Genomic DNA, 19993 nt, shown 5'->3' on the forward strand with positions numbered 1-19993 from the left:
CACACACACACACACACACACACACACACACACACACACACACACACACACACACACACACACACACACAGTGATCATTCAGTCTTCCTAGTAGGCGGTCCACTACATTACCAGACAATATGGCAGTAACAGCACCCAAACACACATAAAAGCCACAAAAGAGAGGAGGCGGGCCTGGCTCTGACCTGAGTATCAAATAGCATTATCCAGTGTTCTGACAAAGGGCCAAACTGGGCTAAACAGGGCCTTCCAACTAGCATGATTTCTACTGGCTGGTCATTGGGGGCCAACCAAGGCTCACTCATGTAACTAAGTTGAAATGGTCCAAGGGGGACTAACCAAGATGTACTCAGTGGCCTGTGTTTTTGAGCAGGCAAACCAGGGCTAGTCAGGCTAGCTTATCCATTAGAATATACCTAAAGAACAATCTCAGGCTAATAAAGTCAAGAGAGGGGCCACCAGGGCCTTACAGGGATAAGAAGGCATACTCACTGGCCTTGGTGCTTCATGACTGAATAGAGCTAAATGCTTACACGTTAGAATAAATATCTGCAGAGCTATAAAGTGCTAGGAAACACATGCTCATTAGCCTTCCTTGCTCTGCAGGAGAAGACTAGGCTTTGCAGAGCTGTTCTTCACCCTGCTGCCCACTAAAATGGCCATAAAGGGCTTTTCAAGGCTTACCAATTAGCCTAGTTAAAATTGCATGAGAAACCAAGGCCATAAATGGCTACCTTTCAGCCTGGACGTCTACCACAGGCCGAAATGTTGCTTTTTTAAGGCTTACTGATTAGCTTGGTTTCCACTCGTGGACTAACTGGAGTTACACAACCCTTGGATTCTACTTTTCTTTCAGTAGTTAAAACAATAACTTTGGGCCTTCTCTGTGAGATGAAAAAAAAAAAAAAGAAACTGTGTCAAACGAACTTGATTATGACTTGTAACACTAATAGAAAATGGACATTTTGGTGAGTCAGTGCAGCTGAATAAGCTTTAGTTCCTAGAAAGGCAATTTAATAAAAAGCAGAAATAAAAGGTCAGAGGTATTTTTCAAAATCACATTTCAGAGACTCTTTCGACATCTGCTCTGCCTAAATAATGAGACTCCTTTGCTTTCCTATCTCTCTCACCCACCCTCCTCACCTGCCTGTCTCCTTTGTCTACTTTCTCTCTCCCCCCCCCCATCGTCTTCCTCCTGAAATCACCTGCAGAGGAATCGATAAGCTATCAGACCACGAAGACTCCCAGACTCACTCTCTCTCTCTCTCTCTCTATCTCTCTCTCTCTCTCTCTCTATTTCATGCCATGTCAATCCGCTATCAGCCTTCCTCTGACACTGTTTGTGCTCCTCATCCTGTCCGTGTCCGTGTGTGAGTGTGTTGTGTGTGTGTGTGTGTGTGTGTGTGTGTGTGTGTGTGTGTGCTGTCAAACTAAACCCCAGATTTGATTGACAAAACATCCATCACTCACTTATGGTAACTTGTACTTGTCACTGTGTGAGTGTGAGTGTGAGTGTGAGTGTGTGTGTGTTGCCCTGGTAAACTGCTATCTCAAACCAGACAGCTCCACACATTGGTAGAACGATATTCAAGTAAAATGCAGCGAGAGAGAGAGAGAGAGAGAGAGAGAGAGAGAGAGAGGAGAGAGAGAGCGAGCGAGAGATGCTGACATCAAAAATGAATGAAAACTAGTCAGAAATGGAGGAAAGAGTGAAAGGAATGAATACAGTAAATGGAGAGGAAGAGAGAAAAGAGGGGGAAAGAGAGACATTGCCAGTTAGCAAATGGGAGAGCGAGTAAATGAAAAGTGAAAAGAGTGAGGGAAATAAAGACATGGAGAGAGTTGAAACGAGGTCAGGCGCTGCTGAGAAAAGCACAAAGCCGAACAGAGCTGAGGGAAAAGCATGACAGAGGAACACCGGAGAGGTGTGTGGCGTGTGTGTGTGCGTATGCGTGTGTGTGTGCAGTAAAAAAAGACAGTGAAAGGTGTGCGAAGACAGGAAAGAGAGGTGTGTAGGGGTGAGACAGACAGAGAAATAAAGGCTTGGGGCTTGAACACACTGCACACAACACGTATACACACAGACACACAGTGCTGTTGTGAGTGGCAGGTGGGTTTCTGAGTGCAGTGGTGTGTGTGTGTGTGTGTGTGTGTGTGTGTGTGTGTGTGCGTGTGTCGGAGAGGAAAAACAACCGACCAATCAGGAACTTACTAACTGACTAACTGTCCATGCTTATTGAGACGCTTTATCAGTCACTCACATTACCAATTTTCCTGAAATACATTTTCTCCATTTAATACAATTATTTTTATCAGACACCACAGACATGTAGTAAACAATAGCTATACTTTAGAACGTTTCTGTGGCCTCTCATCACGCTGAACTACCAATTCCATCAAACCACAGACTGTATGTAGCTGCCAGATGTTGCTGCGGTAGTGGGCCAATCACACGTCGCGTTAAATTAGAGAACGCTTGCGATGATTGGCTGCAAGCAAAACCATGCAAATAGTCTTTTTTTCTAGATCAAATACAGGTATCGTTGGACTGGAGAAGTTCCAGTACTACTTGGTACTGGGTTACTTTGGTCAATACCTTAAAAGATATCCTGATACCGAGCCCTATAAATACATAACAATTCACGCTCACAATGACAACACCTAAGGACAATTTAGAGTCCCTAAAAATACTTTTTTTTTTACTGGACGGAGGGCACTGCTAACCACTGCTACTCATGTATCACTATGAGTAATAGTAGTAATGAAAGTAGACATATATATATGTGTGTGTGTGTGTGTGTAGTGCATTTATATAGATAGTATCAGTCCTTTTCATTACTAAGTGAAATGTGTCTGTAGCATTGAAACGCTGGTACTGAATGCTTGGTCGGACTGTTTTCATTTTTCTTTAATCAAATTTTCCTTATTCAAAATCATAGTTTTACATATTCCTCAGGGCTGGGTTCCCAAATATCTTCTAACAAAACCCAGCCCTGGTCAGACAGCCCCCATTCTACCCAGGCAAGAACAACAACGCAGGGGAAAATCTGTGCTAATATTTATTTTATGCGATGACACAAATTCTCTTGATGCATCAGCACAAATCTCCGCTTCAGCCGCTTCCACATACACCATTTCCTGAAGAACCCTGGGTATTAATGCAGAGAGAACACAAGAAGAAGAATTCCTACAGAGAAATGACAATAAAACCAGGACAAGCTGATCCAGCCTGCAGTGTTCAGACACTCAACTGTTCAGCTGTCGAGATGCTCCATTAACATTCAGTGACCAGCAGGAGGAGGAGAAACACACACACACACACACACACACACACACACACACACACACACACACACACACACACACACACACACACACACACACACACACACACACACACACACACACACACACACACACACACACACACACACACACACACACACTTACCCATGTAACACATTATTAACTACACTTCATACACAGGCAGCCTATAAAGGACGCCTGCAGATGCACACATGTACAAACACATACTCACACAGTCACCATGAAAGAATTTGGCTTATTACCCATATTGCATCATAGTAGTGTCAGTTCCTCCTGTCAACAGCACCCCCGCCATAGGGAAACAATGAATGAGGGAGAAGGAGGAGTAACTACACTTACAACACACTACAGCATGGGTGTGTCAATATTTTCTGAGTGCAATCAACAAGACGCCACTCGTTTTTAATCTGCTGATGGGGGTAAGACGCTCACCGCCTACAGACAGACACACAGACAGTGTGTGAGCGAGACTATACACAATAACAATAAGTCAGCTGAGTTGATTTGAAATCATTTCCTCATTAGCCTGACGTTCCCTGCAGGCAGGTCTCAATTTTGTGATTACAGCAATTAATGAAAATGATTGGATCAATCTCTGCAGCATCCAAAGAGGTTCAGATCAACAGAGTGCAGGTGAACTTGAACAATTATTGCACATTCTGATATGAAATGGTTTCTTCACACTTCTTGAACACACACAGTACACAGAAGCAGAAAACAAATAGCAGCAAGCTGGAAAATGTTTTGTTTTTACAAAAGCAGCTGCTGAAATGAAGCATTACTGAAAATTAGAGAATGATAGGTTCTTAAAGATAGGTCAAAAACTGAATGTTTGATCATGCAGATCAGCAGATATGGTGACCATGGTGTCCATTATGACATATATCTGCAACAGTGATATATATTATTGCTTATATGTGTTAATAAACATCAATATAAAAATAAAAGATGTACACATAAATTAGTTCTTACTAGCTGGGTGGTCATTTATTAAGTAATTCTGACTTTCAGTGTAGTATTTTAATATGATTTAATTTTCTTATTACGCCACAAAATGTTGCATACAACATTTATAATTCCCAGGAAATTGGGATTTAAACAAAATTTCATATGGAACTGAGGTCATTGCATTTTAGATTAATGTTGTTTTTTAATGTAATGTTGCATACATTTGCCACATATTGCCCAGCCAGAACTGTTACTATCACAGAGAGCCATCTAATTGGTCTTTGGATTATCAAACAGCGCCCAGGAAGCAGGTCTACACTTTTCATGCATGATATGAACGCTTACTGTGTGTAGCTGTAAATATGTATGTGCAAGCACTACGCATGTGCGTGCTTAATGCCGTATCACCGTAGTGCTGAGTCTGTGGTCACGCAAGCCTGAGCAGCCTTTGGGAAGTAGGTCAATGAGCGAGAGAGAGAGAGAGATGAATGGAGAGAGAGAGAGAGAGAGAGAAACATGACAGGATATAAAGTGGAAGAAGAAAAAATAAGAGCATACGCGAAGGCAGGAGGGAGAGGTGACAGTGGAAAGTTACTAGCCCGAAACAAGGATGCCTGTTTTACTGGGAACATACACACACACACCATACATGGCGTGGAGGCTAATGTGTGTGTGCAGTAAATATGTGTGTGCCAGTGTGTTTGTATATGCATCCCAAAGGACGTTACTGGCCTCACCCGCCTCCCTCACTCTCTCCGCTATATGCAGGTAGAAGCCTGCCGCTCGCTTTCAACCCACACACATGACTCACACACTCCAACACAACACACACATACACACATCTAAACTTTCCATCACTAAGCCCTGCCGAGCCGCCTGAGCCCATCACTGCAAGCCAACTCCACCCTAATGTGTTTATCATTATGAATTATCAGTGAAATTACGTCGCGTTATCAGGAGAATATATCACAATATCGAGGTTATTACATTCTGGACTCCCACAGAAAGGCAATTTATTAAGTTCTGATGAGTTATTGCATTAGTCGGCAGTTACTAAGTTACTGCTTGTAATTGATAATCTCTTTTATTTTGAAGGCTGGAGACAGAACCAGGGTTGGGGGTTCCCGCTGTGATTGAGTGCTACGACAGTCTAAACCCACATTGAGAACTGATAATAATTATGATTGAACCAGAGGTCACACACAGGTCAAATGTGTGCGATGTGACAGTGACGAGCACACATCCGTGCCAAGAGACCTATTTATAACACACACACTGCCTGCAGCAGCACGCACACACACACACACACACACACACACACACACACACACACACACACACACACACACACACACACACACACACACACACACACACACACACACACACACACACACACACACACACACACACACACACCCCTTTTATCCGGGGAAGCAACAACATCTAAAAATAACAACAAATGGCTCTAAAGCGGAGTAATGGAAGAGGAGAGAAGGTTAGCGTGTGTGTTTGTGTGCAAGGGTGTGTGTGTGCTACTGCACTGAACCATATCAAATAACTTTGTACTGAATGTGATAGGCTGTGTTTCTTGATAACTGCAGCTAGCTGAGTGAGTGTGTGTGTTTGTGTTTATGTGTAACAGTGCATGTTCACACCAGTCTGTGCTTGCCTTCCCCTGGCACCTGGTTGCCACAGCTATATGCCATGCTGGCATGTGTGTGTGTGTGTCTGTGTCTATGTGTGTGTCCTCTTGTCCTCATGGTCCCTTACACCATGCCATGGAAATTTCCTTTAACCTTTTCTCTCATTTACACCAGCGCCCTTGAGATCCCTTGCACACACACACACACACACACACACACACACACACACACACACACACACACACACACACACACACACACACACACACACACACACACACACACACACACACACACACACACGAGGGTGCGGTAGTACAGGCTACAGTGGAGATAAACCAACCGTCATTGTGTTGAGACTATAAACAATTTGTATGTCAAACTCCTGAATCTGTTTTCAGTCACATGATGGTACTCCACTACTACTACTACTACTACTACCACTACCACCATTACAAGTAACACAGCATTACTACTGCTCCTAATATTGCTGCTACCACTTCCACTACTACTACGACTGCCTTAAAACAACTACTGATGACAGTGCAGTGCTAGTTACTAATGTGGGTAGTATACTTCTACTGCTGTTACTGCTGTTACCACTGCTGCTTCTATTACCACCTACTACCACCTACTACCACCTTCTACCACCTACTACCACCTTATAACACCTACTACCACCTTATAACACCTACTACCACCTTATAACACCTACTACCACCTTATACCACCTTCTACTACCTACTACCACCTTATACCACCACCACTGCAATTAGGGATCCTACTATTTATGCTACTATTGATGCTCCAAGAACAACTACTTCCAAGTGAAAACCACACTACTACTACCACTAGTACAATTACTGCTTCTGAAACTTCTACCACCAACTCTATTTCTAACACCTCTACACTACCACTACACCTGCTACAGAGTACTGGTATCCTCCTACTGCTAGTGGTCTAGTAGTTCTAGAAGTAGTTGTGGTAGCAGTAGCAGTGATACTACTACTTCTACACTGTTAATGGTCTGACTGCTGCTTCCACTGCTGCTACTGATGCTGCTGCCAGTATGACTGCTACCATCACTGCTTTACTACTATTAGTAATTCAGATTTTATTGCATTGTTACTCCTAACACCACCACCAATGGCGTTACTATTACAGGTTCCACCATTTATTTTACTGCAGCTGTCACTGCTGCTGATGCTACTACTAGCATGAATACAGGTATCTAGTAGTGGAAGATGTGCAATAGGATTCTGCATTACTCCCTCAAGCCCAGTGGAGGAACTGTTTTCAGAAACACTGCGTTATCCTTGAATGCACCATGTAATCCCTAACCTTGTGCAACATGAGTCGTAATCACATACGATAATCCTGCTGGACCAGTGGATTACTGGGAGGGAATAGACATGCTGGTATATACATTTTGGTTGGCAGACGACCAGTATGTGCACGCATATTAATGTGTGTCACCTCTTGGGTCCAGCAGGCTATAGTGTTGGTGTCGGAGGAGTGATGATGTGTTTGTGCAGTTGGGTGCTTGCCCATCCACGGTCCAGACATCTTTACAACTCGATCTGTCTGCCGGCAGAGTCGGGACGAGCCCCAGCCAAAACACTGGCAAAACGTCAAGGAGAGAGAGAGAGAGAGAGAGAGAGGGAGAGAGAGAGAGAGAGAGAGAGAGAGAGAGACCTACGCTGTGCGCTGTGACGAAGCCCAAACCAATATCAGAGTAGCGCTTTGTGCCTCCATCCCTCGCACAACTCTCATTCATCTGCCGTGTTTTATTACAGTGTTACACCATGTCAAAGTCTCAATTTTAACAACAGCACAAAGTGTCAAAGTCCAATATTTTAACTGTAGCAGACAGTGAACAAGCAATACTTTTTACAGTGGTAGATAAGTTCCCACTTTTTACAGCTGTGGACAACATTAAAACCTTATTGTTCAAGCTTTCATGTAAAGCCTGTTTAAAAAGAAATTCAACATTTCTTTAATTATAGCCATCTCTTGATACACAGTTTGAAAAAATAGGCATCAGAAATCCCATTTTCCCAAAATACAATCAATTAAAACTTTTAATCTATTAACTACATTATAGTAGCATATATATATACTGTTACACTGTGCAATCCCCAGATTCCCAACATCTAGTCCCACCCACTCTTAAATGCCTCAAATGCCACTTCTCGTACAGATGTGAAGAGACGGTGAACATCAGGCTCTGAACGACACCACCAACATGTCGCTGTGTTATCAGCCTCCCTCTCATCATATCTGCCTCTAGTCTCATCAGATTTTAGAAAGAGACGCAGCCCTTGGAATGCTCTTTGTGCTTTAAAAATAAGACATTTCCCCAGTGGCTGCCCCCGTGATAAATCAGGTAACTGAGGAGGAGAGCTCTGAAGAAATAGGGCAGCCAGCTAGCTCGGCGACCACTGGGCCTCCACATACTTCCCTACAAAGCCCTGAGCTGCTAGGTGAGATTGGATTCCCTCTCCTTCAACCTCTTCCTATCTCCCTCAGGTGGTGCACAAAGCTGCGGTGTGTCTATGTGTGAGTGTGAGTGTGGAGAATGACAAACAGCCCCACGCTCATGTTGACACTATCAATACAGCAACAGGGTCCCTGTGATGAATACAAATTGCCAACAAAGGTTAGCTAAGGACAGATGGCATACGACACACACACACACACACACACACACACACACACACACACACACACACACACATCTGCACATATACACAAATGTCTACATACGTGCTTGGATAAAAAGGAAACAGGAGACATCAGGAGGAATTCAGAGAAGGGATGTATGCGTGCATCAACTCCATGCAGCAGACACATGAAATAGACACCCATTTATCCTGTGCCCCTACATGTCATCCTCCATGCATAGAAGAATGGATAGACACAAGGCCACATTATCAATCCTCTGAAGCAAAAACTCAAGATAATACACACAGTGCACACAGATTGACTGTGTGCACTGTGTGTATTATCTTGAGTTTTTGCTTCTGATTTTTGAAGCAAAGACAAACTGAATGACAATATTTATACAGAAACGACACAAAGGCAGCAAAGGCGTGTTAAATACAGGAGAAACAGCGCATGAAAAGGCAGCAGAACATGGCCAGATTATCATGCTAGGGGTTGCAGAGCAAGATTTTTCTTTTGGGCTCCTATAGGGCTGCTTTTTCTGCATCTATCTATACATTGTGTATGCACCCTGTTGCCTTCAAGTCCCCCTTGAGTACACTGCATCATATTTCCAAAGACCCAGAAACCAACCAGCACTACTGCAAAATCAAATTAAGGCTGTAACTAATGATTATTTTCATTGTCAACTAATCTGATGAGTATTTTCCTGATTAAATCAAATAACAATGAGTCTATTAAATGTCAGAAAATAGAAAAAGAATGTCCATCACAGAATCCCCAGGGCCCACAGTGCCATCTATAAATGTCCAAAATCAGAAATTATTCAATTCACAATGAGATAACAGAGAGAAAGGCAGCCAACTGTTATATTGGAGAGGCTGCAACCAGAGAATGCTGGCGTTTATGCCTGATAGATGACTTAAACCATAGTCAATTAGTATAAAAAAAGTAATTGTCAATTCATTTTCTGTGATTGGCTAACCTACAAATCAACCGATTATTGCAGCTCTAAATTAGCTTGTTTTTGTTTGAGTCTGGGGGTTTTGGGCCACAGGATGGTCACAAATGGCGTTTTCAGTTTGAACCCAACCGCAGCCAGCCAGTCATTTATCCAAATCACCCGGGCAAGCTGCTGAACCTGCTCGCGGCCAGTGAGTCCCAAAGGTTAAATGGTACGTAAATGATGATTTAAACAGTAAATAACCAGAATGGTAACTTCCCTGTGGTCTGCTGAGTGTCTGAATGTGGCATAAAGATAAGAGCCATAAAAAAGAGAAGGAAAGGAGGAAAGAAATATGATGAGAGGTGATAAGAGTGAATCACAGCTCTCCCTGTAAAGTGTATGATCTGTATTAAAACTACAGCCTGGAGAGAGAGAGAGAGAGAGAGAAACGAGTTGGAGGGTAAATTTACATCCTCACATCCCACTCTGGTTTGAGTCACAGCGAGAACTGCAACAACCTGGAACATGGCGACGAACCGAATAGATTTTCATATAAATTAAGACGGCAAAAGGCAGATGATGAATACCTAATAAGGCTCTCGCTCACTGGTGCCTCTTTTGCTGCTGGATTTTTTTCCTCTCCTCCTTTCTTTGGCCCACCGTATCTGTCCTCTCTGCCTCACACTGCAATACACGCAACGATGCCATTGTGCGTGTTGGACACTTTGCATGGTTGAGTGCTGCTCCACCTCTGGGGAAGAAGAACTGTCTGGAAGATCTGCAGTGTGCATGCCAGACAGGATGCAAACGGGATTTAGAGATTCTGCTGCAGTTCCCAGTCTATAAAGAGCTCTCCTGTCCACGTCCCGATCTGAGAGCAGTTTCTTTTGCTGACACTGTGACCTCTGACTCTTCCTGTTCCCTTGTGCTGCAGGCATTTACTTACTCTGGAGAGCCAGAGTTCAGTATTTAAAAGTTGTAATATAACGAATGAATCATAAGCTACTTGAATCCAGGCTGCACAACAAGACTATACAATCTGTGTATGTCCAAATTAGGCTGAAGAGAAGCAGAAGGTGTAGCCTGATATAGTCTCCTTAGTGGCAACCAATCTAATGAAGAAGTATTGTGTAGTTGTGTTCGGCCCCGAACCATGCTGGTCAGTAAGCCTTTGTCAGCCCTGTTTATCCCTGTGTTAGTAACCAGGCTAAAGGTTAGCGCTGCCAGAGCCCTACTGTGTCCTGTAGAGGAGACCAAAGATAAAGCTGATTAAAAGAGAAAATGTAAACGTCACATTATCTTGATGGAAATCAATGGATGGATCGTAGAGGATCGGTAGCAAGCACTTAATGAATCTGGATAACATCTTAAGTCACACGTGAGCCACACAATGAATCATATTAGCTTTAATAAATCGCAGTTTGGATTCATATCTCCATGCAATCTTAATGAAATCGACTCCTATATTTGCATCACCGGGAATATCTGATGCAACTTGTACCATAAAAGGGTTCTTTTGTTTGGAGCTTTTCATATTGCACAAGAAATATGGCACAACACATTCAACAAGCAGTGCATGGCACAGATTTATACAGCTATATTTCAGGTGGTGATGAAGCTATGAAATACAGTCTTCAACTGACTGCAGATTAATGACAGAAGCCTTACGTGTTTATCAGCACACTACAAAAGATCAGATTACAGAGGCACTACTTTTTTATGAAAATTGGTTTCCCCTAAACATTGGTGAGAGATAACTAATCTTAATTCTGAGGGAGAAAATCATTCTCTGCAAAAAATGTGTGTGTTGTGTGTGTGTGTGTGTGTGTGTGTGTGTGTGTGTGTGTGTGTGTGTGTGTGTGTGTGTGTGTGTGTGCGTGTGCGTGTCTAGCCTGTAATGCCAGACAGGCCTGAGTGAGCAGCTGATGAATCACCACGCAATTAATTATTTAGAGACCCCTCACCTGCTTCTGCTAGCATATTAGCTAGCAACAGCACACTCCCAACATGTGACACACATGCAGTTTGTGATTCTTGCTTACAGGCACACACACACACACACACACACACAAACAAACCCCGTCGGGGGGGTCAGTGTCTATAAGCCGGATGCCTGATGAACCTCAAGAGGGATTTGGGAGGAAGCAGCCATATTCCCAGCGCCCTCTATGACGCACACTCACACTCAATGAGGATCAACCACACATAAACACACATAGTTAACTACACTTACAGACACAGATAGATATCCACTGGGCACCAAGGTGCAGCACCACAATAACCACTAGTGAGCAGCCAGGCTCCCACCGGCTCCCACAGCGCTGGGTTCGGAAACATTACCCAGACCAGCCAGAGTCAATTTTAGTGGCAAACACAGAACGAAGCTGTCTCTCTTTCATCGATTTAACACTGCCATTCATCTTCACACAGAGGAAATCCAATGACACAACATGTATGCTGTAAATCTAACACCACCGGCCACAGGTCAACAAACATGCTGTGGGTCATATCTTACAAAAAAAACAACCTCCATCTCACACTCTCAGATTATAGACCGGGGAACACATCTACTGACACCACACCTTGGACCCCCTGCACTTTGACCTACTCGCTATAGGTTGCAGTATTGGTGATCTATAGCAGTCTCACTGTGATTCAAGTCATAACATAACAGCATCAGATACATCCCTGAAATATTAATGCACCTGTAATCTAAAAGTGCTGTAGTAGAAGCTTATATGTGCATTCTAGCACATTTTTGCAAATGTTGTGTGTATGTGCAAGTGATGCCCATGAGCTCAAGTGTGTGTGTGTGCGTGTGTGTGTGCGTGTGTGTGCAGTACACAGTGACAGAAGGGACAGGTGAGTCACTGCAAGGCTGCAAGCTGAACACATTGCACTGCAGCACTGCACATCACGACTCAGACAGACAGAAAAGAGAGAGGGAGAGAGAGATAATGGCGCAAAAATGGGGATCAAACAGGGAATGATGGAAAAAAGCATTTTTAAAAAATAGAAAAATAAAAAGAAGGAAACAAGTAAAATATAGCGAGGAGTGTCTGTCTGTCTGTCTGTCTGTCTGTCTGTCCCTGGCACGGTGCAAATCCCAGTCACTACCAATAACACCTGTATCCATCACTCTCGGGTGGAACTTCAAAGCCTTGTTATTTATACACCTGTCTGTCTGTCTGTCTGTCTGTCTGCATCCTTCACTCTTCTCTGTCACTGTCCAATTTAAATCGGATTTAATGGTCTGCATCAAGAAAGTGACGCGTCTACCTGCATGCAGACTAAGTACAGATGCATCATAAGGGTGGTTTACATACTGCGTCCAGCCATCAAGCTGAATGTGGTCGGTAAAGGACTGTGTGACTTCCGATCTGAAATTGGATAGGATCATCTGATAGCCAAGGATGAGAGCTGACCGCCTGCTGTGTAGGAGTGCATCACGGTTATAGGATAAAGTGCTGACTGACAGCATGAGGCTCTATAGGGCTACACAGAAGCACAGTAATGGCTTTAAGCTTTATTAAGTTTTCCATTTGGTACGTGTAGGCATCGTTACAGTGATGCAATTAAACACTTGAGAGCTGAGTTTTATCTTGATTAGTCTACTTGATAATAACATGTATCTTGGGGCACAGAGGAGGAAACATGGAAGCAGTGAGTAATCTCTTGATGCCTGGGAACAATATGTTCTTGGAAAGTATTTCCAAAGTTTTTCAATTACTATTCTATTTCAACTTGCATCTTATTACTCTCTCAGGCTGGGACTGTTCTCTTCTTTGTGGTTTGTTGATGACACCCTTCCAATTAAGTCCTCATTTAATGGCTGTGCAGAGTTGCAGTTGAAAGTCTAGATTGAGTTTGAATAGGAAACAATCATCTTTATCATTCCACATGACGCAGTTAGGCCTGTCACAATAATTACTATGGTTACATGATATACTGTCCTAGAAATAACTGCGATACACAATGTTACTGTCCTTTTTAAGTTATGCTACTGATGTTACAAGCATATGCAATGAACTTTTAAATCTTAAGAATATCCAGAAGTTGGAACTGGAATGTGACAGGGGCAGACTAGAGGCATTCATTCTTTAACAGGCAATATAGTAATGGTAGGGAAAACTGCTGTTATTCTGGCATCAAATTGTAACTTTCTTCTTTCTACTTTCTATTTCTCACAGTAGAATAGTGGAGCAGGATAACTTGGATGCACATAAAACCTTTATGGTCCCTGTGAGGAAACTGGCACAACTATTTTTACTTGACCGCTTGACCTCCAGACCTGAAGTGAACTTTACGTCACACGTGATTTCAAAGCACATATACTGGAATAAATATGTTTGTCGCATTGTATTCTGATGTTAAGAGGTATATATGTGATGTGTCTTCTACACTTTCTCACTGGCTACCATCACGTGTGCTTGAACTTACATGTGACTCTCTCTTCAAGAGCAAGGTTGCCTAACTGCCACGCTCAAAGGCAGAGTGGAATAACTGAACGAGCCGCGGGTAATATTTTACTAGCATATGCCCTGAGGCTGGTTGTGTCCTGTTACAGCAGGATGTGGTGACTGACGTTAAGTCGGCCTGATCTTCCAAGAGTCAATCCCCTGGATGGACCCAGACTGGCCCTCAACACCCGGTCAATGATTAGCGTTGGTGCTGGAGACCAACTGCAGTCTAAAACAACCTCTCAATAGATTCTGTCATATAGATAGAGACAGAAGCTTTTATGTTTCCTTTGAACACAAAATTTGAGCTTCATGTTTAGGGCTTTTCAGGGGCCCCCCTGTGCCATATTTGAGGCTCTGAGAACAGCTGACTATGATTATGTTACCATCAGACTTGACTGTCTTAAATTAGTGACAAAGACCTAGTTTCCTGCTTTGTTGCTTTTAAAAAAGGAAAATAGATTCAAGACTTCTGACTGTTTAGAAAATTACAGTTTGTTAGCTTTGCAGCCATAATGCACCTGATAAGCACTTAAACTGAGTGGTAGCTCGGAAGTAGCGGCAAGTGTCAAGTTCACATAGACATCAATGTCTTTGCTCAATGAGGCTGCTGGCTGGTTAGCTACCGGCTGTTCAGATTAACAGATCACCTTTCTGAGCTTCAACAGTATTACAGAGTTTACAGTAAGGTTTACAGTGTCACAGTAACCTGGAAGCAAGTCTACCATGTCAGACCTTTCTCTTATTCATGAAGGAAGTGACCCACAGCAACACTTTAATGCTGATTTACACACAGCAACTCACGAATAACAGACAGGAAGACCTATTGCACAAATGATTTACATGGAACTGACTTGATTGTATCTTAAAATCTTTACGAATCCTTTCAAAGCCCACACAATCTTAGACATATAGATATAATCTCAATAGGCTGCAACGTAGAGTCGTGAGCATGCTTGCACTGTTTGTTTCTTAACCTTAACATATGTGGTAGGCCTTTGAGTAATAAGCTATGTGAAACTGTGAGTTATAAAGCTGCACGGAGCAGACACTTTGATGGCGTGCTCTGCTGAAAACCACACATTTGTTTATAGAGCATCGTGTATTTAAGCCAGAGAGTGAGGTATCGGCCGACCAATGAGGCATCACACGAGCCTGTGGTCAATGGACGTGTACAATGTTGTGATGATCACTTTGAAGGTGAATATTTCCAAACTCATTACTGACCTTAGAAAAAACATCACATCCACTGCTGAGGCACTTATAGCTCTCCACATGAACAACTATAAGTGCTTTGGTACTTATATCAACAAGAAACTGAGCTCTGATGTACACACTGAGTCTCTGCTGCATTGGGAACGCGCAAAAAGAAATCAATTGTAAAATCACTAGTAACCAGCAGCCTTTCTTGTCGTTTAACACAAATGAACACAATTTCTGCACATCCAGTTTTTTGAATTCTCGCTTCCAAAAAGTAGTTCATATTTTCATTTATTCCATGTGTGCAATAAACCCACTTAATTCAAACGTATCATAAACTGCCTCTGGCATACAGGAAGACAGAAAAACAGACAGACCAAGAATGTGTCTGAGTGAGAAGAATACAGGAAGTGGAACGGAGAAAAACTACAGTAAGCGTGCGTACTCTATGTATGTGTAAGACTGAGCGAGAGAGGTAGAGAGTGTGTGACGGGGGGGGGGAGCAGTCACATGTTAGGAGGAGGAGAGGGAAGGCCTGCCTGTCACTAGCCTACGTCAGGGGTAACGCCTCCCTCACTCCCTCCATCCCTCCACCCCTCCCTCCACTACAACTCACATGACTGCAGCAGCACTGTTCTGTAACTCCAGTCACGAGGATAGAGTAGTATTACAATAACCAGCCGGCAGGGGCGAGTGGCATAGATGCACAGTGAAAGAGAGAGAGAGAAGGACCAAGAGAAAGCAGTCCACACTAATGACCCTGAGTAAATATTAACATGTTAATGCTGCGTTTGTAGAACAGATAACCTTATCTACACATGAAGAAAGAAGTTAAGCGGTGATAAAATGTACTGTTTGATTTTTTTCCCCGTTCCTTATAAGTTGCAACCTCTTTCTCCCTCTGTGTCACTCAAGGACTTTGCAGCAATCCAGCATTACAGGCCCGAGAAGAAAATGTATGTTACTGTACCGTTTCCTTCTTTTGTTTACCTGTAAGCAGCTGTAACTGTCTGAAAGCATCATACATTCTATAGGAGCTTGTTCAGCTCTTTGCTGAAGCTATATGATGCTTACGCTGAGTGTAATATCCAAACCAAAGGTTTTTATGGCTGCACAATTCCATCAAGTTGAAACGTTCTGGATGCCTTGTGCATTATTATGTCACATTTTCCCAGAATTCAGCCTGACAGATGTGGTATCTTTGGGAACTTTGAGATCTCCACAAGAATTTCAATTTCTGTAGGTTAGAACAATGCTGCACATCATGAGGGCCACCACTTGTCAAGGGAGTAAACAGACATATAATACATATGACTGATGGAAAACAGACGCGCTGTGGGATCGTATGGGATTATACCATCATCATGAGGAAGACAGGGTTATACCATGAGACATACCCACAGGTACAATAAAACCACTGTACAAACTCAGTAGGCATACAATACGTTTCTCTATTATAGGTATGTTATAATTATCAGTATCTATTTATATTATACAGCATTTAAAAAAAAATATGTTGTCATAAGGTTGGCTCCTACATTAAGAGGTGTTTTGCTGTATTCTTTCCGCATGGTGGGCCATTTCCTCTCATTACTCAAAGATACATCTTTGAGTGTTTGTGTTTGTGTGTGTGTGTGTGTGTGTACTGTGTGTATATACTGTATCTGTGTGTGTGTGTGTGTGTGTGTGTGTGTGTGTGTGTGTGTGTGTGTGTGTGTGTACACTGTCTGTATGTGTGTGTTTCATGTGGAAGCACATGTCACTGCTGCACGTTATAAATAGCACACAGTCTCCCTGGATCCCACCACACACTGAATTAACCTGCTTAAACTGTCAATCAGCTGTGACAGATCGCCCCCTGCACACACGCACGCACACACACACACACACACACACATCAAACCCTCAGATGACCGTGCAATCAGAGCAATAACAATCGCCCCGACGCAATCTTACGTCACACTGTGATGCAGTAAACACCGGGGGTCCTGTATTCCAGTGACACGCCGTGTTATGGGTTTGACGCGCACGGTAACGATCCGTGCGTGTTTCGGAAGCGCAGTCAGCAGTGAGATGGAGATTAAACCTGATCGGCCGTGTGAAAACCAAACCCTGTTTGGAAATCTGCTAATTTATTGTTTCCTTCCATGTGCGCAACAAGGCGCGGATCACATTACACAGCCCATATGTTATTGTTAATAAATAGGTTCCCCCAGAGAATTCGGCATACATCTTATGTACAAAGCATCACTCATTTCGATGGAATCTCAACTTCTATCACTGTTAGCCACCACTCGCTACCGCCCTCCACGGGTGCTTGGGTAGGAGATTATTCTGGGATTAACAGAAGCCAGTTCTGTAAATCCACGTACTGTTTCAATAGGTGCTGCTTGGTGTGATGACTGTGCACCGAATCCAATGAAAGAATAAAACTAAATGTTTGTTGTAGGTGTTATGCACGGTTGCCAATAAGCAAGGTGCCACTAAATTGCAGATTCCTTAATGCAGTTTGGAATCTTGACGTTTTCTTGAAATTCACTGCAAAATCTCTTCCTCTAGATTCCCACAGCAACAAACTGTCATCACCCGTTCAGCCACTCTGCTCAAGGATACGTTGTTTTCGGTTTGCCAAAGCAAACAGTCGTGTGAACCAGACGAACGTTTTGTAACTGTTTCCTAACGATTACGCAAACGCTTATGAAAACGCCAAACCTCGTCCACGGTCTCAGCTGACTGAAACCCACTGTCTCATTGCTTTTCACGACACCGTGTGCTAAATTGACCGATTGGGAGAAATTGGAGGAATCATCGGTGGGAGTTGCTCAACTTTGAAGCACACCGAACAGCCTACGGACATCCAAGCGGTTAAACTCACGGTGCTGTGGCAAGCAGCTTATAATGGAGTGGATGAATAACATTACGCAGCACTGATGTATTGCAGTGCTTCCACAAACAGGCATTTATTAAACACCAGCTTCGATTCTACGAGGAAACCAGATAAAACATAACATCCAACCCGCCATGTAACACACAAGTGGGTCTTTTCTCTGCACATTTTTTTAAAAACCGAGCTGTCCTGAAGCCGGTGAATTAGTATCATTATGTCATAATATCACAATAGTCCTCAGGCTGTCCATGCGTTCAGAGGCGCACCACGTGTCCAAGTCTCCAGCACTGACATTAAAACTTCCCTCAAGATTGCGTCAAAAGTTTCAAAAGCGCCCCTCTGCATGCCAAATAACGCTCCCCGAGCAGCCCCACACCGGCAGCCCGCAGCTTCCAGCACCGACACAAACACAACTATTCCTTTTTAATCCGTCAAATTGCCCCACGGCTGATGACATTTCCTCCCAAAAAAAAACACGTGAAAGCCGGACGTCAAGACATAGTAGACATTCACACACACATACACACACACGCACGCAGAACGAGACGCCGGGTCGCACTGTGCCGGGGAGATGCTGCTGACAAGCCGGGCGAGAGCTTCGCATCAACCGGGCATAGCGTGTGCCACGGACGGCGACGCGCGCAGATGCACCCCGGTCCGAAAAGCCCAAGGTTCCGTGTATCCAGAGGGGCCGAGATCTTACCTGGCTGCCGGAGTTTTCTGTCAGGTAATTGAAGACAAAGGACGAGAGTTCCTCATCTAATAGTGGAGCGCAGTCCGCCATCTTCTAGTGAATGAGGAGCCGTGGAGTCAGAGAGCGGAGTATAGGAGGAGGAGGAGGAGCAGTGGGGGAAGGCTACCTGCAGGGGGCGCATTTGTGTACTTACAGAAACAAACCAAGACATTAAAGCCACGCGGTTGTCTAAAGTGGGGTCTGGGGACCTCCATGGGTCAACGCAGTGGCTCCAGGGGGTCCCTCAAGAAAATGAGGATTCATTTCATTTCATTGTGACTGAATTAAAGGGAAATGATTGCCTCTAGAGAATTTACCCAGACCTGTCTACTGCAATGAAATACAGAGATTTTAATAAATCAGAAAAATGTAATGGCATTTTAATTATTTTATGATACATAGATAGATAGATAGATAGATAGATAGATAGATAGATAGATAGATAGATAGATAGATAGATAGATAGAATAAAGGGACATTTACAAGATATTTGAGAAATAGAATGAAAATGTAAAAGTACACCAGGAAAATAACCGATATGGCAGATTATAAAGGGCAGTGCAATTGCCTGTTAAATCAAGATTGTATATGTAAATAAATACAGTATGCCATTTTGAAATGTGTAGATTCAATATATATTTTTTTGTATCTACAATGTTTTTACATATCACAAAAATATAGGCATTCTGACAGAAAACCACTTACTTTACAGACTTGTATAGCCTTATACATTTGTTTACTGTATTTAAAGGTCATTAAATTCTCCACATGAATATACTACATATTTAATGGTAATAAAACTCCATCAAAAGCCAGAAACAGCAAGCAAGTTAGCAGAAAACACAGATGGAAGCTGCTTTTATCCGAAGCAACTTCAGTAATTATCACAAACACTAAATACAAAGGGCCTGATCATTCAGGACACACTTTGCATGCTTGAAAATTCCTGTTGATCCACTCTGCCTTTGTTTTGAGAAACCAGCACAGACATAAGTGTTAGCAGCACCCCGTTGCTGTTGCCGGGCAACTGCAAAACCAACTTCTGTCAGTCATTTAGCTAGCATAGTTGATTACATTAGCTGATGCCATAGAAAAATGATAACGAAAGAAAGCATGTATTTCAGTCACAACACTGATGCTTGTAGTTTTATTGTTTGTGTTTTCTGTGGGGGACAAAGCCTG

General features: G+C 43.1%; 1 protein-coding gene across 1 annotated transcript in view; it reads right to left on the reverse strand.

Moving 5' to 3' along the window:
• Nucleotides 1-18895, reverse strand: part of ppargc1b (peroxisome proliferator-activated receptor gamma, coactivator 1 beta) — a 92944-nt gene extending 74049 nt beyond the window's left edge. The window contains exon 1 of the mRNA XM_051419847.1: nt 18782-18895. Coding sequence (XP_051275807.1) covers nt 18782-18862 — 81 coding nt within the window. The 5' untranslated portion in view covers nt 18863-18895. The remainder of the gene's footprint in view (nt 1-18781) is intronic.
• Between the last annotated feature and the right edge of the window lie 1098 nt (nt 18896-19993).

This window comes from Dicentrarchus labrax, unplaced genomic scaffold (assembly GCF_905237075.1).
Source record: "Dicentrarchus labrax unplaced genomic scaffold, dlabrax2021, whole genome shotgun sequence".
NCBI lineage: Eukaryota > Metazoa > Chordata > Actinopteri > Moronidae > Dicentrarchus > Dicentrarchus labrax.